Genomic DNA, 25,306 nt, shown 5'->3' with positions numbered 1-25,306 from the left:
CTGAAAAGTCGCTAAAAATAGCGACAAAGGCGCTTAGTTGGCAACACTGCTTTGAACTGCAGAAATGGGAAAAAAACAAAAACTTAAGTAGACAGACACTAGACAGTGTTTGTGTATCGTCCATTTCTGATGACGTCACACACCGAGTACGATCTGGAGCTGCAGTACTGAACCACATCAGATTTACCATATTTCAACCCAAAACTAGGTATGGCATGCATCCACACTGATATATAGCAATGTACTTCTGCTATTTAATGTATTATTTACTTTACTTTGCCTTGAGTTGCTGTGTATCAGCAGCATTACCAGCGCGCTGTCAGTTGCTAAGCACGTTGCTAGTTATTCAGCTAGATTAGGACACCTGACAGTCAGTAAAGAGATCTATTAAAGAGATCTGACAGCTATTAAACTCATGTTTATCAAGGTTAACATTCATTACGCATTTTTCAGACCACTGAGTGTTTGTCTATTGTAGTCTGATTTCCTGACTGCAATTAATATGTCACGTATGTGTAGCAAGTTAGCATGCCTGACCCTAATATACAGTCAAGTTGGTTCTTGTGAGGTCACTTAATCTGTTTTCTGCTCTCCTGTTGCTTAAATATGACTCACAGATTAAATAATTAGTTCGTTTTTATTAGTGACTCATCAGAAGAGTATACAAAGGGAATAATTTGGCTCTTAAATATACAGTGTCCCATTCATATAGGCAAACCCTTTTGCAATGAGCGTAGAAGACTTTATGATTTACCTAGATGGATCTCAGCTGGTCTTGGGACATGGATTAGATGCTTGATGTAATTCACACATTTTTTTCCCCTGTAGGCTATAAATACACCTGTTGATGGAGGACGTGCTTCAGGGAAATGACAGACCAAGGCAATAACAATCAGAACATCTCCAAAAACCCCTTTGCAGCACTCTTCAGTTCTCTCGCTGACGCGAAACAGTTTGCATCCGGCCAAAAGCAACGGCATCAAGCTGAGCAACAATGTAAGGTTTTGGTAATAAGCACTGCTCTGCCATTAAACTTGCAGGATAACATTAATTTGATGGCACTTTGTGATTGTTTATCCCTACAGCTGTAGATTCAGGAGAGAGCCAGTCTGAGTCAGAAAATTCTGTGTCTGACAGCATCGATGAAAATGATGACTCGGTGGCAGAGATCAGCCGATCTTTCCGCTCACGACAGGAGCTCTGCGAGCAGCTCAACGTCAACCACATGATCCAGAGGATCTTCCTCATCACTCTGGACAACAGTGAGTGTTAAACAACTAGGCTACTTGTTATGAGAACTACATGTCCCATTATCTATAAGTATTTGCTGATTGTGCATTGAATAGTGTTAACACAGTTTCCTATATAATCATAAATATACACTACCGTTCAAAAGTTTGAGGTCATAAAAGTAAGTCTCTTATGCTCATCAAGGCTGCATTTATTTGATCAAAAATGCAATACAAACATATTTTATTTTTACAATTTCAAAGGACGGTTTTCTATTTAATATATGTAAAAATTTAAAGCGATAGTTCACTTTGAAATTAATTTTTGATATGTTTTAGCTTACCTCAAGGGCATCCAAGATGTAGGTGTCTTTGTTTCTGCAGTAGTTTCAATTTTGATATTTTTAGGTCAAACCGTTCTTGTCTGTCAGTCATATAATGCAGGTCGATGGTCATTGTCTCAAAACACAAGCACAGAGTCCAAATTAAAACAATTCCCCATCGTCCAAATGAAACAATTCCCCATCATAAGTACACATTGATGGCCTAAGACACGAAACGAGCGGTTTGTGTGAGAAAACGAACAGTATTTATATCGTTGTTATCTCTTGAAAACAGCACACGTCCAAATGATCTGACGGCGCGGGCGGGTATAGATATATACATAGATGTCGCCTTGGCTACTGCAGTTCATTGGAACGAAACCGTAGCCAAGCGACATCTAGTGTATATATCTATACCCGCCGGCGCCGTCAGATCATTTGGACGTGTGCTGTTTTCTTCTTCTTCTTCTTCTTCTTCTTCTTTTTGATTGGCGGTTTGCAACTATTTCTTGTGCATTACCGCCACCACTGGACTGGAGTAGGCACGGGAGTTACTAGCTATTCTCAAACTAAATATACCAGCACGTTAAACTAAAAAAAAAAAAAAAAAAAAAAAAAAAAAAAAAAAAAAAATTCCCACTTATATCCTTTTTAACAGGCCTGTACTTTTCAAAAAAAGAAATAATAAATCAAAATTTTCCCTTGAGCTTCTTTTCAATAGTGTTTTAATTTCTAAAGACATTTTCTTTGTTTTCAACTCATTAACAAGCCTCTGCCTTGCCTCATTGTATTTATGACAGTACATTATTACATGCTCTACTGTTTCAGGTATATTGTTCTGGCAATACTCACAATTTCCATCTCCATGCTTTTTTATTAAGAACATTGTACTATTCAACTTTGTATGACCCAACCTCATCCTTGTTAGTATAATTTCTTCCTGTCTTGATCTGGTTATTTGTGTGTCTTTTCCCACTTTCCCTTGTATCCTATAAAGATGTCTTCCTGTGTACCCATTATCCCAAATATGTTGCCACTTTTTAATCGTTTTCGCCTTTACTATACTTTTTATTTCTGCTTTACTGTACTTTACATCTACATCTATATTGCTTTTGTCTGTTGCTCTCTTTGCATGCTCATCGGCCAGTTCGTTACCCTCTACTCCTATATGGGCTGGAACCCATAAGAATGTCACCCTCCTTCCTGATGCTTGTATTCCACTTGCCAGCTGTAAAATTTCGATTAAAATATCTTCCCTTGAATCAGACCGATAATTCTGAACACTAAACATTGCTGAACTTGAATCAGAGGCAATCACTGCCTGAAGACAATTGTTAGACTCTATCCACACAAGTGCTAACCATATGGCAACCAGTTCAGCAGTATACACTGATAGGTCATCATTTATCCTTTTTGCCTTTGCTATTCCCATCTCAGGGATTACATAAGCTACCCCTACTCTCTTTTCAATATTTTTAGACGCATCTGTAAAAACCTTTACACACTCTTTGTATTTTCCTGTTATATAATTTCTTACCCCATACTTATCCACTCCATCTTTCTTTCTTTCCTCCAACAGTCCTAAATCAACCCTCAATTCTTCCAACATCCAAGGAGGCACTACTGGATATGCCACTGTAGGGCTGATGTTCAGTGACCCAATTCCCATGTTATTCACCTTATCTTTTATAACCAATCCATAACTTTTAACTTTCATACTTTCTTTTTCCTGACATTCTCTTAATACTGTCTGAGACATGTGGTTCTCTTTATGACCCCTGATATTTGCCCAGTATACCAGTGCTAGCTGGTCCCTCCTCAAATGCAGTGGCATCTCACCCACCTCTACTTGAATTGCAGCTACTGGAGAAGTTTTTATTGCACCACTAATTATCCTCATTGCTTGATTTTGCATACCATCAAGTTTGCTCAAGCTTGTCTTGGAGGCTGATCCATATGCTATACAGCCGTAGTCAAACACTGATCTCATTAGACCTGTATAGATGGTTTTCAATGCTGACCTTGTAGCACCCCAATCTATCCCGCATAGACACCTCATGACATTTAGTATCCTTTTACATTTTTCTACCATCTTTTGGATGTGACATGCCCATGTTAACCTCTTATCAAACCAGACTCCCAGATATTTAAAGATCTCAACCCTCTCCAACTCTTTACCTAACACCATTATTTTTAATTCTCTGCAAATTTTTTTCCTTGTAAAGAACATAACCTTTGTCTTCTCTATTGAGATTCTAAACCCCCATTTCACTCCCCATTGCTGAACTGCATTCACAGCATCTTGCATCTTACGCACAATAAACTCAATGTTCCTTCCCTTCTTCCACATTGCACCATCATCTGCAAATAACGCTACTCCATCTAGGCCATGCAAGTCTTTAAATATCTGGTCTATCATAATTACAAATAATAAAGGACTCACAATGCTTCCTTGAGGGGTTCCATTTTCTACTCTAAAACTCTCACTTATTTCCCCATCAATTTTAACTCTCACTGTTCTTTCAGATAAGAAGTCTCTGACCCACTGATACATCCGTCCCCTAACTCCCATCTGATTTAATTTAATTAATAGTCCTTCTGTCCACATCATGTCATAGGCTTTCTCTATGTCAAAAAACACTGCCACTACAGTCTCTTTATTCACTTGAGCCTTTCTAATGGCTTCCTCCAGGCATACCACTGGATCCATAGTACCCCTTCCCCTTCTAAAGCCACTCTGGTAACATTGCAACAATCCTTTTGACTCCACCCAATACATCAGTCTATCATTTATCATTTTCTCCATTGTCTTACCCATCTGCGATGTCAATGCTATAGGTCTATAACTGCTTGGACTATGAGGGTCTTTCCCTGGCTTCTTAATTGGTACAATGATAGATTCCTTCCACTCTTTAGGGATAACTCCCTCCATCCATATCTTATTATACAACTTCAACAGGACATCCTTACCACTATCACTCAGATTCTCTAACATTGAGTAGCATATAGTGTCTTTTCCTGGAGCTGACTTTCCTAACTTCTTCAGTGCTCTATTCAATTCTCCTTTTGTGAATTTCTCATTCAAACTATCATTTTCCCCATTCCCATTCTCAAACACCCTTTGATATTTAGACACAGTTTCTTCTCTCCCTTTTCTCTCTTCATAACTAAGGTTTTCTGAACTGTGTACTTTAGTTAGTGTTTTTCCTATAACTTCTGCTTTCTCCTTACTAGAAGTTATACTGTCATCTCCATCAATTATCACAGGATATCCATATTCCCTACCGTTTCCTTTCATTTTCCTAATCATCCCCCAAACCTTCTCTATTGGAGTAGTACGTCCTAAAGAGTCACAAAACGTCCTCCAGTACTCCCTTTTTGCTTTCCTGACATTTTGTCTTACCATTGCTTGCGTTCTCTTGTATTCTATCAAATGTTGAAAATTGTGTGTCCTCTTAAGTAATCTAAATGCCTTATTTCTTTCTTTAACAGCTTCCTTGCACTCTCTTGACCACCATGGCACTATTTTATTCAAGCGTTTAGGTTTGGATTTTGGAATAGTGGCATCCGCTGCTGCTATAATGCTTGACCTTATTTCTCTAGTTAACACTTCAATACTTTCACTACCATCAACACATGATAGCCATTCCTCACTTAGCTCTTCAAACTTATTCCAATCAGCTTTCTCCACAAACCACTTCTCTACTTTCACTTCTTTCTCTTTCTCCATCTCCACACCTATGTGTACCTTTATAGGGTAGTGATCGCTACCCACTGTATTTCCTCTTAACACCTCCCATTCACATTTGTCTGCCACATTTCTCGTGCCCAAGGTTAAATCTATTGCTGACTCTTTTCCCCTAGATACATCTATCCTTGTCCAAGTTCCATCATTAAGACATACTAGTTCCTTCTCTTCTATAAATTCTTCCAACACATTCCCATTTACATCATCTTTATCACCCCATAAAGTGCTATGTGCATTAAAATCCCCACACCAAATAACTCTGCCCCCCAAATCTTTCCAAATTTCCTCAAGCTGGCTGCTTTTTAACTGATTACATGGGTTATAAAAATTTATAATTTTAATATTACCCTCTTTTGCCCACACTTCCACAGTGACATATTCCAATTCCTCTCCTTTCTTAATTTCCTTGTACTGCAGCCCTTTCTGTATAAAAGTCATGATCCCTCCACCTTTCCCATTCTCTCTATCCCTTCTTACTGCATTATACCCTTTTATGATGAAATCTAGCCTGGGAATTAACCACGTTTCTTGGACACATATAATATTGGGTTTTTCCTTAACATCTTCCACATACTTCTTAAACTCCTGGCCATTCGCAATTAAGCTCCTGGCATTCCATTGGAGTATTATTAACACCATTAAGAGGATCCAACCCATGACTGTGATTGTTGAGTTTCCTCAAGGGTTTCTCTAATATTTTCCCACTGTAACCCTTTTACATCCAAATACTTCTCAGCAGTTTTTACTATAATCTTAATCCTTTCAGTCCTGCTAGTCGTCTGGGCTGTGCAGTTAATGATTTCTGCCATGAAAAGCACAAAGCCTATTTTGCTCACTATCAATGTTTCTTCCTGAATCCTGTTACACTTTACACATCCATCATTGTCTTTACTCTTGTTCACTGCATTTTGTGGCATCTTTGGTACTCTTCTGGCTGCTTCAGCATACGTGATTTCCTGATTCACTTTAACCTTCTGAACTTCTTGCATTCGCTTGTACACTTCACACCCACCATATGCAGCACTGTGCTCTCCACCACAATTGCAACATTTTTTCCTTGCCCCTTCCTCACATTCATCATATTTGTGTTCACCGCCACATTTACTGCATCTTATTTTTCCTTTACATGCTGCTGCCACATGCCCATATCGTTGGCAGTTGAAACACCTCAAAGGGGGTGGTATGTACATCCTAACATCGTAGCTCATGTACCCTATAAAAACTTTCTCTGGAAGTCTTTCTTCTTCAAAGGTAAGCAGTACTGAGAGACTATCACATACTACACCATCTCTTTTTGTTTTTAATCTTTTTGCCTCACTCACCTTTACATTCTTTATATTTGTACACATTCCCTCCATTGATTCCTTCTCAGGGATTCCTGTTATTACTCCTCTGATTCGGCTTTGAACTTTCTCCCCTTTTACTTTCTGTCCATTTAATGCATTTGCCCTTACTGCCTTCTTTTGTTGCACCTCATCCTTACACTTTACCAATAATGATCCATTCCTTAATTTTTTCACACTATTTACATCCCCTATTTCCTTATGTATAGCTTTCGAAAGTTGTATTGGACTCCATCCATCAAAATTCACTCCCTCCTGCACCAGTGTGATAAACACATTAAATTCTTTTACTTTTTCCCTATCTTTTACCTCAGAATAATCATCTGATATTTCCAATGATTTCTTTTTCTTCCGCTTATTTCCACTCACACCCGCACCCTCTACCTCCATCATTTCCTACTCCGTCCTTCCTCCAGTCCCCGTGTGCTGTTTTCAAGAGATAACAACGATATAAATACTGTTCGTTTTCTCACACAAACCGCTCGTTTCGTGTCTTAGGCCATCACATTGTTAAGCACATCTCGTCAGTAAAGCCGGTTCCTTGATTAGTAGTAAATGGCCATCACCTGCTTTCAAATGGAGCGGCATTTATTACACAGAGCCATGGTTCACTGACAAGCTGAGCCATATCGCATTAATTATCGCGGACAAATCGCCTGCGATAATTAATGTGATATGACTCCAACCTCTCCACAATGGCCAAGACCAGAGAGATGTGTAAGGACATCAGGGATAAAATTGTAGACCTGCACAAGGCTGGGATGGGCTACAGGACAATAGGCAAGCAGCTTGGTGAGAAGGCAACAACTGTTGGCGCAATTATTAGAAAATGGAAGAAGTTCAAGATGACGGTCAATCTCCCTCGGTCTGGGGCACCATGCAAGATCTCACCTCGTGGGGCATCAATGATCATGAGGAAGGTGAGGGATCAGCCCAGAACTACACGGTCAATGACCTGAAGAGAGCTGGGAACACAGTCTCAAAGAAAACCATTAGTAACACACTACGCCGTCATGGATTCAAATCCTGCAGCGCACGCAAGGTCCCTCAGCTCAAGCCAGCGCATGTCCAGGCCTGTCTGAAGTTTGCCAATGATCCAGAGGAGGAATGGGAGAAGGTCATGTGGTCTGATGAGACAAAAATAGAGCTTTTTGGTCTAAACTCCACTCGCCGTATTTGGAGGAAGAAGAAGGATGAGTACAACCCCAAGAACACCATCCCAACCGTGAAGCATGGAGGTGGAAACATCATTCTTTGGGGATGCTTTTCTGCAAAGGGGACAGGACGACTGAAGGGAGGATGGGATGGGGCCATGTATCGTGAGATCTTGGCCAACAATCTCCTTCCCTCAGTAAAAGCATTGAAGATGGGTCGTGGCTGGGTCTTCCAGCATGACAACAACCCGAAACACACAGCCAGGGCAACTAAGGAGTGGCTCCGTAGGAAGCATCTCAAGGTCCTGGAGTGGCCTAGCCAGTCTCCAGACCTGAACCCAATAGAAAATCTTTGGAGGGAGCTGAAAGTCCGTATTGCCCAGCGACAGCCCCGAAACCTGAAGGATCTGGAGAAGGTCTGTATGGAGGAGTGGGCCAAAATCCCTGCTGCAGTGTGTGCAAACCTGGTCAAGAACTACAGGAAACGTATGATCTCTGTAATTGCAAACAAAGGTTTCTGTACCAAATATTAAGTTCTGCTTTTCTGATGTATCAAATACTTATGTCATGCAATAAAATGCAAATTAATTTGATTTTCTGGATTTTTGTTTTAGATTCCGTCACTCATACTGTCGTAACCGAATGCGTCGCGCTGTTTGAATGCTGAATGGAGAATGTCTGAGGAGAGATGAATTTCCATTAACTTTAACTTAACGACAGGCTTAACAATAACACAATAGTATGCACAATATCGGACCTCACTGAGAAGCTGTAGCCGTGGCGGGATGATTTTTGGTGTGGCGGCCCGCCACCACAGAATGAATGTAGCGGAAACACTGGCAGCTTCAAATCTTTGTGGAACACGTGATCCATTTTTTTCAGAATTTTTCGATGAAAATGGAAGAAAACCCCCCCCCCCAGCATTTACTTAAAATAGTAAAACAATTATAATGTTACAAAAATGTATGTCACGTTTGCCACTCTACTGTCACTAACACGTGATACAAACACACAAATATTCTATTAATTACAGTTCATAGAAATGCATAATAAGAAGTGCATAAGAAATGCACATAAATGAGTTGTCAGTGCAGATAAAAATATAGCATGACTGTTTCTTTTATCCTGCTTAGTTTTGGCGTCTGCTTAATTAGCTAGCTTTTTATATTGTTTCATATTGGTTTTATTTGATTGGGTGCAAAAGATTTCAACTTCCTTTTAAAACGTTTTATTTTGAAATTTGTGCTATTATTATTTTCCCCTGCTGTCCATGACCATATATATATATATATCACAGTTTGATTTTTCATATTGGTTTCATATGATTGGAATCAAAACCTTTTCACTTTCCTTTTAGTTTTAATAGTTAAGTCAAAATTTTTTTTTTTTTAGTTATGCTATTATTTGCATGTAGCATTGTTTCCCCCTGCTGTCCATGACGCTATCAGAAGTGACCATTTTTTGGGTCATGGTGACCTACCAGTTGCAAATCACTACTTTTGAGATGCTTTCTGTAACTGGTCCATTTCATGCGTATGCAAGTGTACTTCTAGATAGTTTGGGAAGAAAGGAACATTAGATCGTTTATAGTAAATTACTAATTTCTCGATGATCTAAGTTTAGGTGATTGTATCACAATGACTTGCTTTTTCCAGGCAGTGCTGCAGATGACCTCATCCACTGCAGTTTGGCCGATTACCTCATTTATGTTGCTTTCATTTGTGTCTTTATCTTTATCCTCTACATCTATCCACTGTCCATCGCACTGGTCTGTTTGCTATTAAAATCTTTAACACAGTTTGTGTGAGTCATGCTGAAAGAGGCGTTCTGAAAACGTGATGTCTGAGGCACTAATAGCTCTTAATGCTACACTATTGTCAGTTTTTCAAAATAATGATTTTCCTCAGAACACAATTGATCAAAAGTGACGGTAAAAACATGTAATGTTACAAAATATTTAACTTTCTATTTAAAGTTTCATCAAAGATTCATAAAAAAAAAAGAAAGAAATGGTTTCCACAAAAATATTAAGCAGTACAACTATTTTCAACATTGATAATAATAAGAAATGTTTCTTGAGTATCAAATCAGCATATTAGTATGATTTTGGAAGGATCATGTGACACTGAAGACTGGAGTAATGATGGTGAAAATTCAGCTTTGCCATCATATGAATCAAATTCTTTTACAAATATATTCACATAGAAAACGGGTCATTTAAATTGTAACAATATTTCACAATTACTGTTTTTACTGTTTTTTTTTTTTTTATCAAATAGATGCTGCCTGATGAGCATAAGAGACTTCTTTCAAAAGCATAGAAAAATCTTTTAAATGGTTGTCAATATGTGAGTTCATAATATGCACCAAGAATGTATTTACTGTTGTATTAAGATATTGTGCTTGTAATGATCCATGTTGGTTGATAACTTTCCAGGTGACCCCAGTCTAAGAAGTGGTAATGGCATCCCACCACGCTGTGTGTACCTTGAGGAAATGGCCGCTGATCTTGATGGCCAGGACTGGCTTAACATGGACACCATAGAGCAGGTACAATATGTTAAGTGTGTCTTTCTTTTCCAAATTTGTGTAATATACAGTGTAGACAGACATTCCCACGTATATTATGAACTTTGAATAAGAATAATATTCCTTAATTTGCCCCCTCCAGGCTTTGTTCAACAGGCTGCTTTTGCAAGAGCCAGGTAACCATCTCATTTACATGACCTCCTGCAGTGTAGTGAATCTCTCAGCAGATCGTGATGCTGGGGAGAAACGTGCCATACCGTACCTTTACGCCTGCTACCAGAGAGCTAAGGAGGAGGTATCTTCTGCAGACTCTATACTTTGTCGACCTAAATGGTTGTGCCAAAAGAATGAAATGTGTCTGCTCATTGCACTGTTTATGCTCGTACTCACTGTTTGTGACTGATTCAATGTGTTAATGTAATTCAAAACAACACAGGTCACTAAAGTCCCAGAGAAGCTGTTGTCGTATGCTGTTCGCTGCAGAAACTTGACTTTGTCCAATGCCCGCACAGTACTGTTGACCCCAGAGATCTACATCAGTCAGAATGTTTATGAGCAGCTTCTGGACCTGTTGCTGGAGGCTGTGAGAGGAGCCCGTAAGTGTCACATTTGATTTGTCATATGATATGTTTAAAGGTCCTGAACTGATTACATTTGTTTGTGTCATGGTCTTTGCAGAGTTTGAGGAAGTTGTGGAGTTTTTGGATGAGGTCATCGCTATTCTGTTGGGTGACCAAGAGGTGCGGACCTTCGGGGAGGTTATGGTGCCAGTGTTTGATATTTTCCAAGGCCGGGTCAAAGACTTAGACCTCTGTCAGCTGCTGCTGTATTCCTACCTGGAAATTCTCCTGTACTTCTGTCGGCAAAAGGATATATCTAAGGTTCGTTTTCAATGCTCAGTAATGCTTTACAAAATGTCATTTTGATACTTGCAGTTTCTTTTCATACAGATCTGAAATATTTTTGGATAATAATATTCTGATCCTAGGTTTTAATGGAGCACAGTCAGCCCAAAGATCCTAACAGTGGGATTCAGTATCAGAAAACACTTCTGGGAACGATCCTGAATATTTCATGTCTGCTGAAAACTCCTGGTGTGGTTGAGAACCATGGCTTTTTCCTCAATCCTTCTCGCTCCAGCCCACAGGAAATGAAGGTTCAAGAGTCGAATATTCACCAGGTGAGCACAAAATTTACAAAAAGGTTTTCAGGCTTTGTGACATGAAACTAGCCACCTAACCCCTTTCGTTTCTTGTCTTTCCATGTGCTAGTTTATGGGGCAGTTTCATGATAAGCTGTATCAGATTCTGAAAAACTTGCTTCAGCAGTCCAGCGAGACCCGCCACCTGCTGCTCTCGTGGCTGGGTGGCTGCCTGCAGGCCAACATGGGGCGGGCAAAAATCTGGGCAAACCAGATGCCCGAGATATTCTTCCAAATGTTTGCTTCGGATGCATTCTTCTTGAATCTGGGAGCTGCCCTGCTCAAGCTCTGCCAGCCGTTTTCTCGACCCTACTCCCCCAAACTCCTGACCTTTAACCCCACGTACTGTTTGCATAAGGAGCTGAGTGAGGAAGAGAGGCGTAACAGAAACGTGCACGCAAGAGGTGAACTACCTGTGCTCTACCTTATTAAACACTACTAACACTTTTTTTCTTATTTTTTTTCAGACATAACCATCTAAACTAATTATTCTTCCCTCTACAGGTTTGGACAAGGAGACATGTCTGATACCTGTGCCCCCTCAAAAAACGGTTGAATTTGCCCAATCGTACAGCCTTCTCACAGAAAACCTCATCCTTACACAACTTACCCTGTACCTGGGCTTCCATAGGTAACATTTCATTATGAAAGAGTCATGACAATTTTATTATAGAATATACAGTGCTATGCACAAGTTTAGACACCCATGCTAAAGTTGACTAAAAAGAGGAATAAAAAATCATCTTTTGGAAATTGAACTTAATGCCTTAATTAAAAAAATTAGGAAAAATCCAACCTTTAAGGACACCAATTTTCTTTGTGAATGAATAATGTATCGTAAATAAATAAATGTTCTTCCTTAAAATACAGGGTGCATAAGTCTGGACACCCCTATGTTAAATTCCCATAGAGGCAGGCAGATTTTTATTTTTAAAGGCCAGTTACTTCATGGATCCAGGATACTATGCATCCTGATAAAGTTCCCTTGGCCTTTGGAATTAAAATAGCCCCACATCATCACATAGCCTTCACCATACCGTGTGTGTGTGTATATATATATATATATATATATATATATATATATATATATATATATATATATATATATAATATACATATATATATATATATATATATACACACACACACACACACACACACACACACACACACACACAGTCAAACCAAATTTTATTCAGACACCAGATATCATTTTTGATGTTTTTTACTAGTGGGTGCAGGGCACTATATTTTATGTATATATAAAAAAAAAAATATATATATATATATATATATATATATATATATAAATATTTGTAGTTAGGACCAGTCATGTGGATGCAGGGGCTAAAACAGCATTCAGTTGGAAACACACTGATTTGCTGAAAATAAACATATGTTTTAATGGTATTTGTTTGTCAGACTTCATGATCAGATGGTGAAGATGAATCAGTCTCTGCACCGGCTCCAGGGGACGTGGCGGGACACGCAGCTCAGTGGAGGCCCAGCCACAGAGCTACGGGAACAGTTTGAACGCCTTATGACAGTCTATCTTTCAACCAAGGCTGCTACCACGCAGCCCGCCATGCTACAAAACTGCCTCAACCTCCAAGCCTCCTGCGCCGCCCTGCTGGTTCAACTCAGCCTGGGCAACCAGGGCCCTGAACACATCCCGCTCACCTTTCCCTTACCTGCACTGGAGAACAGCCTGCTGTGCTTTGTACCAGGTATCCCCGTTTTTGTTTTCCTGTTGAGAAAACACCATGGCAGTCGTTGCAATTTTTTGAAAACCAAATCTCCTGTCTCTTTCACAGAGTTCTTTGCTGAAAACATGGGCGATTTCTTCATATTCCTCCGCCGCTTTGCTGACGAGGTGTTGGAGTCCTCTGCGGAAAGCTTAGAACATGTCCTGACCTTCATCACTGTGTTCATGGGCAACGTTGATAGGTGTGAGCCGGTGTGATGCTGAGTTTCTCACGTGTTTTGTGCATGCCATGTGGCTTGTTGTTTACTCTTGGATATTTACTCACAGAATGAAGAATCCTCATTTGCGGGCAAAGCTGGCAGAGGTTCTTGAGGCAGTGATGCCCCATATGGAGACTGTGTCACCTAGCGCTACCCAGCCCATCATGTTCCAGCGCCAAAGGGCGTTCAGCTCATATCGGCATGCACCCCAACTTGCTGAAGCACTCATTACAGTGTTTGTGGATATAGAGTTCACTGGTCAGTTTCTGAAGTTTTTTTTTTCATTTGTTTATTTGATTATTACAGCCTGTATAAGATTTTGTCTATGGCTTATTCCTCAGGTGATCCTCATCAGTTTGAGCAGAAGTTTAATTACAGGAGGCCAATGTATGCCATTCTAAAGTACATGTGGGGAGAAGAGAGTTACAGGGAGAGCATTAAGGTGAGAACCAGGCAGACATTTTTATTATTATAAATAATATATTATGTTGCTTTGGAATTTTGTTAAACATTTACTTAAACAAAATCAAATTAAATTAAAGAAAAAAAGAAAAGAAAATATAAAAGAAAAAGAAAAGCATACAGCATCAAATCAATAAATGTTTTAAAAAAAACTAACATAATATGAAATAAAATAAAAAAGAATATAAAATAACTAAATATAAAATAAAACAATGAAATAATTCATTAATTTTACAATGTTTCATTTGTTACCATTAGTTAACTACATTAGTTACCATAAACTAACAATAAACAATACTTCTACAGAATTAAATTATCAAAAAAAGTTGGATCTGTTAGCATTAGTTAATGCACTGTGAACAAACAATGAACAATTGTATTTTTATCGTTACATTATCAATGGTTAATAAACATTGTAAAAAATGATATTGCTCATAGTTATATTGTTAGCTAATGCATTAACTTATATTAACAAATAAGACCTTATTGTAAAGTGTTACCAACAAAATAATAAAAAATTGTTTCCTCACAGCATCTTGCGGATTATGCCTCTAAAAACCTTGAAGCTATGAATCCACCACTCTTCCTAAGGTTTCTCAATCTCCTCATGAATGATGCCATCTTCTTGCTTGACGAGGCTATACAGGTACTTGTCTGCAAAGGCAGATTGCTTTTATGTTTTATGCAAATTCTAACTATTTACACTGGTGGTAACAGATTTTGTTTGTTCAAGTTAGCGGGTTGTTTAATTACATTAATATATATATATTAACCTCTATATGGTTGATATCAGGAAACATTTAATTGACGGATTAAAGATGTGTCACTCACAAATGCATCTGTTCCTTCCAGTACTTAAGTAAGATCAAAATCCTCCAGCTGGAGAGGGATCGGGGAGAGTGGGACAGTCTGGCCCCTGATGCCCGCAGAGAGAAAGAATCTAGTCTGCAGATGTTTGGACAGCTGGGTCGCTTCCACAACATCATGTCAAATGAGACCATTGGCACCTTGGCTTTTCTCACATCTGGTAAGAGACGTGAAAGAAAGCAAATGCACTCAAATATTAACATCACTGAATTATTATTCATTTTTTGGGGGGTTATAAACTACCTGACCACTTTAGACCTGAACAGAAGGGTTTGAAATAATTATTGAGAGAAGAACTTGGCTGTTAGTGTATTCGAGAATATAAAATAACACTGAAACTCAGACTTTTAATGTATTTATTTTTCCCTCCAGAAATAAAAGGTCTTTTTGTTCACCCCTTTCTTGCTGAGAGGATCATCTCGATGCTCAACTACTTTTTGCAGCATCTGGTAGGCCCCAAGATGGGCGCCCTGAAGGTGAAAGACTTCAGTGAATTCGACTTCAAGCCCCAGCAGCTAGTGTCAGACATCTGTACTATTTACCTAAACCTGGGGTAGGCTCTTTGTTTGTATATTTAACATTTACTCTCAGGCCTGGTTTCATAGACGGGGCTTAGATCAAACATGGATTTTAGCCTGGGACTAGGTTTAAGCCTTGTCTGTGAAACCAGGCATGAATTTATTTATTTATTTGTGAATAATATGAACTTAACTAAGTAAACTATTATGGATGCTTTTTTGGCCACAGAGATGAAGAAAATTTCTGCGCCACCGTCCCAAAGGATGGAAGGTCATATTCGCCCACTCTGTTCTGCCAAACTGTCCGCGTCCTCAAGAAAATCAACAAGCCTGGCGAAATGATTGTATCTTTTAGTCTCCTAGCAGATAAAATTAAGGTTGATTTAATCGCTATGCATATTTATCTTAGATATACACCTTTCTTAGGAAGTCAGGAGTGTGTTTATGGTAATCTTTTTGGTTTTCTGTGTCTCCTTCAGTCCCTTGCAGACAGGCATCAGCAAGAGGAGGAGACCTACTCTGATGCTCCGGATGAATTCCTGGATCCCATCATGTCTACCTTGATGCTTGATCCAGTGCTGCTACCTTCTTCAAACGTCACAGTGGACCGTTCGACAATAGCACGACACTTACTAAGGTGAGCCATGTATACAACATTACGGACAGCTAATTAATTGACAGTGTTATTTTAGTATTATTTATGCTTATTGATATTTTGGATTAGCTTTTATTATTTTTAGTAATTTTATGTGCTTTTGTCTTTTTTTTAATATTTATATATACCGGTAGCTTTAATATTTTTATTTTAGTTTTTGTCATTTTAGTACTTTAACAGTTGCAAAGGTAACATCATCTTATATTTATATTTGATCTATTTCGGCTTTACAGAAAACTGTTTTAATAGTTTTGGTTGAAGTTTGCAATAACACAACTGCTATTTGATTAGGTAAAAGTCTTGTCTTTTTTGCTCTAGTGACCAGACGGACCCTTTCAACCGCAGTCCGCTCACCATGGACCAGATAAGGCCTAACGAAGAGCTCAGGCAACAGATCATGAAGTGGCTTGCTGATCATACGCAAAGCAACCAGCAAATGGGACCCAGTGGTTAAACCACATTACTCCCCTCCCCCAGCACCCAGGCATGCTCTGTATGACTAAGCCATTCAGATGTTCCTGGCATCTTTCATACCGCTTTGAAACAAGAACACTTAACCACATTTGGAGGAGCACGTCTGCATTTATGGTGTCGGTGTGCTCCTCAAAGGTCAAATGCAAATCTCAAAATGCCATAATACTGTAGCATATTCGGCTATCTGTTCTCTCAGACTTCTCTGACGCTCAAGGTCTCTGTAGATAGAACTCAAACTTTTGCATTTTGCCTCCAAGCTGTTCACTGTGGGAAATGAAACTTTGGTTTATAGAGAGATGATGACATGTATAAGGTTTGCTTACCTGTTCTGTGCATTTGCCCTACCTCTGACTTAATTCATATGTATGCAATATTTTATATGCATTGCTTATTTTGTTAACTTTTTAAGTTAGAATATAAGCAGTGTACCTTGTTTGATATTAAGGAAGAAGAGTTGTGGCCTCATTTGGTATTAAGGAAGAAGGAGTTGTGGATAATATTGGCTGCAAAAGAGATTAAACTATCATAGAATATTTTGCTAAGATCATCAGCATTATATTCCACAGAGTTTCAGTTTCATAGTTGTACCCATTGGTTTTAAAGGCATTTGTGTTCCATGATGCGGCAGTCATATGTCAGATTATTTTTGGGCTGGTCAGGAACTCGACCATTTGTCAAAGTTCTTTTGTTCATTACGAACATTTTATGCTTGAAACTCAAGAAGCATTTGCTATAATATGCACTTTTATGAGACTCGTAAAGAATATTGAGCTCTTGTTGAAATGTTTGGATATATTCCTGTACATTTTTCAAGAATCCATTGTCTTTTAACAGCGCAATATGTCCCGAGTAATGACTTGTTTGACTGCTGAGTCAGCCTTATGACCTCCTCTCATGCAGAGTGACATCATGCCCTTTTGTTAACTGTTGCAAAACTACATGCTTTGGGTGGATGGACCTTGCTACTGACATTTGTCTTAAAAGATGACATTGATAGGACACTGTCCACTCAGTGGCTTCAGTTGTGACAGAGTTGCATTAGACCGACCCATTAAGTTGTGTAGGGTACATCTGCATTTTGATTTTCACTGAATTGTTCATTTCAGTGAGTTAGTTGGTTCTAAGTCTTTCTAAATTCTTTGTTCCCTCATACGCTCAAGACCTCATCCAATCAATAAATCCGGCCCCATGAATTCTCAAAGCAAACAGAATGCTTTAAGTCCTGTAGTCATATTTCTGTCTGTTGAGCTGTGCATATGCACTCATTTGTCTCTTTTAATCACAATTAAATAACCTGAACTGAACTTGAGTTAATAGCATTATAGGCGGTAGTTATATAATGTACATGCTAACATGTCCCTCTTGAAAATAGAACAACCAGACTTTCTATAGTGGTATTAGATGAATGATTCTGTCAAATGAATAAACTGAACTGCCCCAAATAACAGCATGCTTCACTGATGTTAATTTTATTTTTAAACTTTTTTTAAAATCATATATTAATTGTGCTTATGGCTTGTTTATTGCAATAAAAAAATAAAAAAAATAAAAAATCTGTATTGTACTTAAAATTTCCCAAAATAAAATGCATTGATGTGAAAATTATTTTGAATCTTTTAAAAACTTTTTGTAAAAGTCAAAGGCTTTCAGAGATTTATTATTATTTTGTGTTTGTGGTTCTTTAAAATTCACAATAATTACAAGACGATTTCATTCAAAAAGTGTAACCTCTGTCTCATGGGTGCTATCAAAACATTGCTGTTTGAGCAGCCTACATTGACACGGTTACGTTACCTCAACCAATGTCGTGGGTTCAGGGCGGGGCTTATTTGTTTCCCCGACCAATAGCAGATGCCCCGTTCAGAGAAACCTGTGCGAAAACAGTCACTATTTTTGCAATTCCGTTTGGTGACGATAGGGGTGACAAAATACATAAACAATAAAGTCTAATTTCTCCAAGCTAATAATATATTACATTAAAAGCAGCAAATGCTTAAAACGTAACTATTTTCTGTAATATAATTAAGTTCTTAAAGACTATAGCTCAAACATAAAGGCCAATGTAAAAAGTGTACGAAATTTGACTAAGCAGTGTTGCTGTGCCTGATGTAGAGTTTTTTCCTCCCTTGAGTATCGCCGGCGAACCTGCGTAAAAACATCACTGAGCGTAGTCTGCGCTGGGATCTTGTCGGGGTCCTCGGTACCACCACCCCGAAACATGGATAATCCATTCTGACCGCTAGACTAGAGCGGCCGTGAGCTGAGATCGCTCGTTCGGGGCCACGCCCACACTGAGCTCCTGATCCTAGGGCAGGCAGGCAGAGTGTAAAATGGCGCACAGCTGTCGGTGGCGGTTCCCTGCTCGGCCCGGAGGGAGCAGCAGCTCGGGCACCGGCAAGAAAGCGGGCCGAATTCGAGTCAATGCTTCCCTCCTAAACAGCGCGGGGACTAATCCGACCGCGAACGGGCTCGGGCCCGGTTTCGACGCTGCGTTGCAAGTGTCCGCTGCCATCAGCAGCAACCTGCAGAAATTTCGGGATGTTTTGGGGGAGTCGAGCGGCTCCAGCAGCGGGGAGGTAAGCGGGACCCAGGCTAAAGCGTTAGCCTCATTCACGATCAATGCAGGAATTACAAATAACTCCGCGGCTGTGTAGCAGCTCTAAGTTGCTCAGAGAGGAGAGTGAGTGAGTGAGCTAGTTATTTTGCTGCGCAGCAGACACATGCCTCCATCCATGTGCTGTTTTTCTCACTATGGGACCACTGACAGACTAAACTGCTAGCTAGCCCACATCAAAACACGCACCTATTCTAAACTAATGACTGATGTTGCTGTGCCTCTGTAGTCTATGTGTCTATGTTGAGGCGATCGGGCATCATATTTCGGAACCCTGAAGAGTTTACTGCCATTTTTGACAGGATGGAGATGCGAAGCCAGATAACTGTAACGTTAGGCTGCTTTGGGCTGAACTTCAGTTTAACTCGGAGTCTCGTGCGTTTCACGTGACACCGCTTTTTGAATTTAAACACTATGAAAGCACTTTTTAAGATATAAAGAACAGAAAATACCCAGATTAACGTCCGGCTTCTGCCATTAAATCAAGTCCAAAAGAGCTTAAAGACATATAAAGGATGAAGTTAGCACCTTTCAGTTACTCAAACTGTTTTTCAGCCCAAAAAGAGATTAAATTATACATTTGATGACTCTATATTGGACTTCCAAGTTAGCTTGGATCAAAAGACTGGTGGTGTATAACGGAATTTCCTCTTTTAAAGAAATAAACTGGTTAGGGTGTTTCAATAAGCATACACGAGCAGGTTTTAGCAGGACTGAACACCTTGTGCCAGTTGGGTTGTTGTTGTCTGAGCATTTAGCGATAGCACGCAGAGTGCATTTATCCCAGCTGTAGTTAAACTTAATTTTAAAGTGTTGGCCTAGACGAAAGGGTAGATTGAGCTCATAACATGTAATGTTCTATTGCTAAAACTACTGTGGCCGTGCATGTGTGCACTTCTGATATTATTTTGCCCAGCTATATATTGCCCTCTAGCTTGGGTTCAGAAATGGATGATGCTAGTAGCAGTAAACAGTGCTGCTATCAAAATATGCAGCCTCGTGTGTTTTTGTTGCGAAGGGTGGGCCATATATTCACAAATCGTTTATTTAGTTGCAAAAGTTTGCAGGGTGTAATTTTAAACCTCTCTGTTTGATCTCCTTCACCCCCGAGAGGAGGCTGGCTAACGCGTTAGCCTGTTAGCATCCACTGATGCACAGGAAAATGGGAGGTGGACATGTTTTTTTTTCCCTCTCAGATATTGCGTAGTAGCAGTACGCATTCGGAAAAAATGTCATTTATAACCGGAATCAAGCGATTCTTGTGCAAAACCTCGCCGAGGCTACAAGGACCATATGTTTAATCAAATACACGGTAAATGCAGTGTTTTGAGCGGTGCAAACGGCGGCTGCAATAAAAGACAGTGTTTGTCGGAGGTTGTTATGTGTGGGGGTGTGTACTGTGACAAACTACCATCTTCCTTTCTCAGTAGTAGAGCGCTGCGCATCGGAAACGCGGGGAGATCGAAACGAGAGCAAGCGCGAACCAGGAACACGGCGTGCTTGATTTTATGTTTCCCCTACGGGAAATTTTGCGTTTGAAAACGTGGCGCAGATTTAAGAGCGTGGATTTGTGGTTATTAGACATGATGTCTTCTGGCGTGTGTGTAAATGCAGTCTACTCATCATATTTAATTAATTTAGATAAAATATTTAGGTCTTGTACTTATTGCTTTAGTCTGTTTTTTTTTGTACATATGTTGTGGTGTGTTTGCCATGGTAAATCACTCAGATTCAATGTCAACCGTTATTTGTTTATTATTGTATACATGTATGTAAATGCGCCTTAGTCACCATTAAATCGAAACAGACCTATTTTTTCATCTAGTTCTTTGGGTTTTATTGTTTAAAATGTGTGTTATTGAAAACAATTGTTTTTATAGGCTTTACTAATGCTTTAATTAAGGCTCTAATTATTGTAATTGCTTGCTCCACCTCTAAAACAACTTTTGTTGTCTCATGATGTCACTTAGGCCATGCAGGTTATTGAATAATGTTAACCAGTGGCCAACATTGGCTATTTAAGTAACATTGTTCTGTTTTTTTTGTTCACTGAATATCCTGATTCATTCATAAATATGCCTGGGTATGGATGTAAACAAGTTTGTGAATGACTTTAAGGAATGATTGTAAAAATAGCAACCAAACCATACATTTTCTTTCCTGTGCTTTTGTTGCAGTTCAGTATGCTTTAATACACACTTGGAGCCTTTTTGAAGAGTGCTCAATTAAAACACGAATCCATTTGTGAAACGTATAAGTAGTGTACAAGCTAGACAGACGGCTAAAACCCCAGCGGAGCTTGCAGCTCATGCGAGTTGCGGACACAGCATTGTAGTTTCATTCAGAGGGGATGTTGTGCCTGGGTAGGATTGTTCTGGTTCATCGCAGCCCGCTGAGCTCACAGAGCAGCCTTAGGCCAGTAGCGTGCTCAGTAAACAGAAGCACGCCGCCCCTCCTTCCCATCAGACCAAAATCCAACAGCACGGGCCCACAGGGCCCCCAATAGGATTTCACTTCTGATGGCTGCCTTTTAGACTACATCATTAACCCATTTGGACGGCTTAAAATGTTTACATAGAGGTAAATACGTCTGCGTGATTTTCTTGCAGCTTCAGAAATCGCAGCTTGCTTTTGCTTTGATCTTCCAAACCATATATTCGTCTAAATCTAAAGTGCAAATACAAGTCTGTGGCTGTTTGCTAGACAACTGTTACTTTCAGGAGGTGTCCTGTTTAAGTCTCCATTCATCGGTTTCTTTGTGCGGGACGCCATTTGGCCTGCCTTTTAATGTCCAGAGTAAAGCCCCGCTTACAGAAGCAGAATGAGGATCAATATCAAGGCCTCGTACAAAAGTGCATTTGAATGGATACAGCAAATGAATGCTTTGCTCCGCTGCTTTCTAATGAATGGCGTGGCCTATACGGAGGGAAGAAGTCCAGCAGGTGTTTGGCCTATTTATCTGGAGAGGGCCCTGTCCCCTAGACAGCGTGTGGATCATAGCAGGAAGCTTTGTGTCTGCTTTTATTCCAGCCTTTATGGAGTGCAGGCAGCTGAAAGAGCACAGACGTGGATATCAAAGGGTGAAGAGCAAGCCCTCCTCCCCCTGGGACAGCGCTGGGAGGGAATTAGACACAGGCCGTCCCATCCATGGCTTTATTCTGCTTTTGTAGGCGGGCAGAGGGGGTTTCGTCCTCGCTTTTTGCTCTGGGGGGAGCAGGAGCAGCCATTGAACGCATGGAGCGGTTCTCTCCAAATTTATGTCCCTCATTACACCTTGCAGGAGGCACATTTGTTTTTATCTTAAAGCCACGGCTCCTCATTAGCGTGGGTGTGAGGTGTTGGAACATGTTTCAGAAACTCAGTTCTCGGTGCTTTGAATGTGTGCATGAGCAACATCAGAGCATTATATCTGCATCTCATGAAGGGAAATTTCTCCTGATGCCTTGTGTGTTTTGAAAGTGTTTCAGAGGTTTGAATAACTGCAAACTACTGGGGTTCCCCCGCCAGTTTTGCTTTTGAAGGGGTTTTTGAAACAACCTAAACTATTTCTCATATGTGACCACAAAGTGCACTTTTTTTTTTTTTCTCTCTTTTTCGTCATATGTCCAGGCATGTTTCTTTTGCTATGAGTTGTCCTGGGTTTGTTCATTTTGGCCGTAAGCTGGCAATGCCATCAGTCTGACCCCAATTTACTGTTTTGTGCATTGCATTTATCTTTTATACAGGCATTTTTGAGGGAATCTGATGCCTCAGCAGTTGTCAAAACTTCACATTGTTTAGAAAATGGTGATTCAGTGAATTTATGAAAGGCCTTACTATAACATATCCCCAGGCTTAGAGATGATAATCAGTTACATGTCTTGATGTGGATATGTTGGCTTACTGTGATTATAGGTGAGTGTGTGTGTGTGTGTGTGTTTGGTATCATTGGCCACACACACAGTAGTGCAATTATGTCCCGCTCTGGGGAGGGAGAGTTGCCAGGTTGCAGTGTGCTTGCCAGTTTATGCCCAGTTTCTTAAGCGAACTGTAGATGCCATGTTGAGCAACTTTCCTGGGTTTGTGACCATCTGCTCGGAACAGGATGTAATGAGTTTATGCAAACAAATAGTCTTGTTTGCTTACCTTTTATTTACGGGAACTTCGAAGTGGCACAAACAAGTGCTTTTATCTGCTCTTTTTAGAAGAGAGGATGTTGATTTGATCCTGTCCCTTTACTGTGCATAATCACGTGTTTGCTTGGTGTTTTGATGATCACCCTTTTCACAACTAGACATTCTTAAAACCCAGTGGCTAAACCTAAACCGTTTTGAAAATATAAAACCAAGCAGCATCAGCAAACAAATGGTTGTAGGAACTTTTGAGACATTTTTACAATTACTTCTAACCAGCTGGTTTCAAAGTGATTTAGTCACTTATATTTAAAATAAAAGTATTATTTTTAAGTATTATTTTCTTTAGATAAATATAGCAGTTCTATAATATTATTTATCATTATTATTATATTTAGCCTGTTGTATTTATTATTTTACTTTAAAATAAAAACAAACATGTTGTTCAAAATAAATATCTTTATTCTTTAAAGCCTATTTGTTTGTTTTTTTAAATATAGCACTTTTCTATTACTATTATTTTTTTGCTTGGTAATATTTCTTTCAAATTTGTTCTTTATTCTATATTCTTTAAAGTCAGTTTATTTGATTGAAATGTAGCACTTTACTACTATTTATTATTATTATGTTTTGCTTGTTTTTCTTTAAAATAAATGCATCATCGTGTGAATTTATGTAATGTAAATATTTTTTTAAACATGATTTAAGTGTCCAAATTCTTTTTATTTTTACTGTTGGAAGAATAAAGAAGAGGGAACACTAATGATTCTAATGAAGAATAAAAAAACAAGTGTTTTTGTGTCACCCTCTCCGCCACTTTTATCTCTCCTCCCCCATCCTGCACTGGCAGCAGGTGCTCGGGCGCCTTGGCTGAGCCGAGTGTCACTTTCTCGAGCCCAGTATCACCGTTCCCCCCTCCGTCTCAGCCGTGGGTGTTGATTGAGCAGCTCCGTCAGAGCGGATAGTCAGAGAACTTGTAGTGCGTGGGTGGGTTGTTTAGATTAGCTTTTCATGTGCTTGTCGGCCACCGAGCCTTTTCATCTTGCTGCATCTTCGCTACATGCCTTTATGGTCAGAATGATGCTCTGTACCCTGGTTCTCCCAACCTGCATCTCTCCGTCCCTCCTCCCTTCCCTCTTGTCTAGAGATGTTGTTTACATCTTGCAGTGTGCCTTCACTGCCTTGCGCACAAGGTGGAGGAGGATGTGTGTGTGTGCGCTCCAGTGTGTGTGCGCGCGCGAGCATGCTTTTGAGTGCCCGAGGCAGAGTCGTGCTGTCATTGAGAGCTACTCATGGTGTCACACTGACTTTGAGCTCCATTGCTCGCAGCTCTCTAGTACTCTATCACCTTTGGCTCAACAGTAAAGCTGCAATGAAGTCATTGTAGCTCTGAGAGCCTGCATCCAAAAGAGCTGGAGGAAAACAAATTGACTAATTAATTCACTATCAATAAATGTTCACTGTGAACATTATCTCTGGAGAGTTGTGCATTATTTCAGCCTTATCTGAATCAGGTTTTCATTTTCATTTAGATTTTCGCTGGTCTTTTTACCCATCGATTATTGGATATATAAAAAAGAAGAAGCTCTATTAAGATGATCTGTTAACACTGATCATCTAATAACACACTCTCATTTAATTTTGGTCTGCTTCCCATAAGAAATTTGTCACCATATGTTGAAATTAAAGCTGAATGGGGATTTGTTAGTGAGATTAGACTTGTATGTGTGCAGTCTCCGGCGGCATCTGTTCTACAAACTGGACCGAAGGGAATTTAGCTGCAGCCCCACATGCTGCTATAAATAAAGAATATGAAATGAAATGCCCCCTAAGGCTTGAAAATCAACACAATAGGCTGTTTAAGAAACTTGCAGACATTAATCATCTTTTGAGAGGTAGGGCCTAGTACATAGTGAAATGATGTCAGTGCTTGTTCAATGTAATGAAGACCCATTTACTCTCTGTAATAGTAGTAGTAGTACTGTAACATAGCAAACTATAAGCAAATGGTTGAACACAGGGCTGTTGCGGTAAAGGAATTTCCCTTGCGGTGATTTTGAGTGGCACAATATCGCGATATCACTTTTTTTTTTTTTTTTTTTTGCTGTAGAA

At 39.6% G+C, this 25,306-nt stretch overlaps 2 protein-coding genes across 2 annotated transcripts in view; both read left to right on the top strand.

Annotated features, from left to right (window-relative positions):
- Positions 1 to 18,073, top strand: part of ube4a (ubiquitination factor E4A) — an 18,175-nt gene extending 102 nt beyond the window's left edge. Inside the window, exons 1-20 of the mRNA XM_084418937.1 lie at positions 1 to 208; positions 829 to 996; positions 1,086 to 1,262; positions 10,235 to 10,347; positions 10,469 to 10,621; positions 10,763 to 10,922; positions 11,005 to 11,207; positions 11,315 to 11,506; positions 11,598 to 11,931; positions 12,032 to 12,158; positions 12,950 to 13,254; positions 13,342 to 13,474; positions 13,560 to 13,750; positions 13,834 to 13,934; positions 14,487 to 14,600; positions 14,807 to 14,981; positions 15,194 to 15,374; positions 15,569 to 15,716; positions 15,819 to 15,976; positions 16,313 to 18,073. The exon at positions 1 to 208 is cut by the window's left edge and continues 102 nt beyond it. Of these exons, the coding sequence (XP_084275063.1) occupies positions 870 to 996; positions 1,086 to 1,262; positions 10,235 to 10,347; positions 10,469 to 10,621; positions 10,763 to 10,922; positions 11,005 to 11,207; positions 11,315 to 11,506; positions 11,598 to 11,931; positions 12,032 to 12,158; positions 12,950 to 13,254; positions 13,342 to 13,474; positions 13,560 to 13,750; positions 13,834 to 13,934; positions 14,487 to 14,600; positions 14,807 to 14,981; positions 15,194 to 15,374; positions 15,569 to 15,716; positions 15,819 to 15,976; positions 16,313 to 16,448 (3,228 nt within the window). The 5' untranslated portion in view covers positions 1 to 208; positions 829 to 869 and the 3' untranslated portion in view covers positions 16,449 to 18,073. The remainder of the gene's footprint in view (positions 209 to 828; positions 997 to 1,085; positions 1,263 to 10,234; positions 10,348 to 10,468; positions 10,622 to 10,762; positions 10,923 to 11,004; positions 11,208 to 11,314; positions 11,507 to 11,597; positions 11,932 to 12,031; positions 12,159 to 12,949; positions 13,255 to 13,341; positions 13,475 to 13,559; positions 13,751 to 13,833; positions 13,935 to 14,486; positions 14,601 to 14,806; positions 14,982 to 15,193; positions 15,375 to 15,568; positions 15,717 to 15,818; positions 15,977 to 16,312) is intronic.
- A 638-nt stretch (positions 18,074 to 18,711) lies between these two features.
- Positions 18,712 to 25,306, top strand: part of kmt2a (lysine (K)-specific methyltransferase 2A) — a 30,153-nt gene continuing 23,558 nt past the window's right edge. The window contains exon 1 of the mRNA XM_084418935.1: positions 18,712 to 19,044. Within this exon, the coding sequence (XP_084275061.1) occupies positions 18,799 to 19,044 (246 nt within the window). The 5' untranslated portion in view covers positions 18,712 to 18,798. The remainder of the gene's footprint in view (positions 19,045 to 25,306) is intronic.

The sequence above is a fragment of the Rutilus rutilus genome (genome assembly GCF_951802725.1).
Source record: "Rutilus rutilus genome assembly, chromosome: 9".
Taxonomy (NCBI): Eukaryota; Metazoa; Chordata; class Actinopteri; order Cypriniformes; family Leuciscidae; genus Rutilus; species Rutilus rutilus.
The sequence above is the reverse complement of the archived record's forward strand: the minus strand, read 5'-3'. Positions and strand labels throughout refer to the sequence as shown.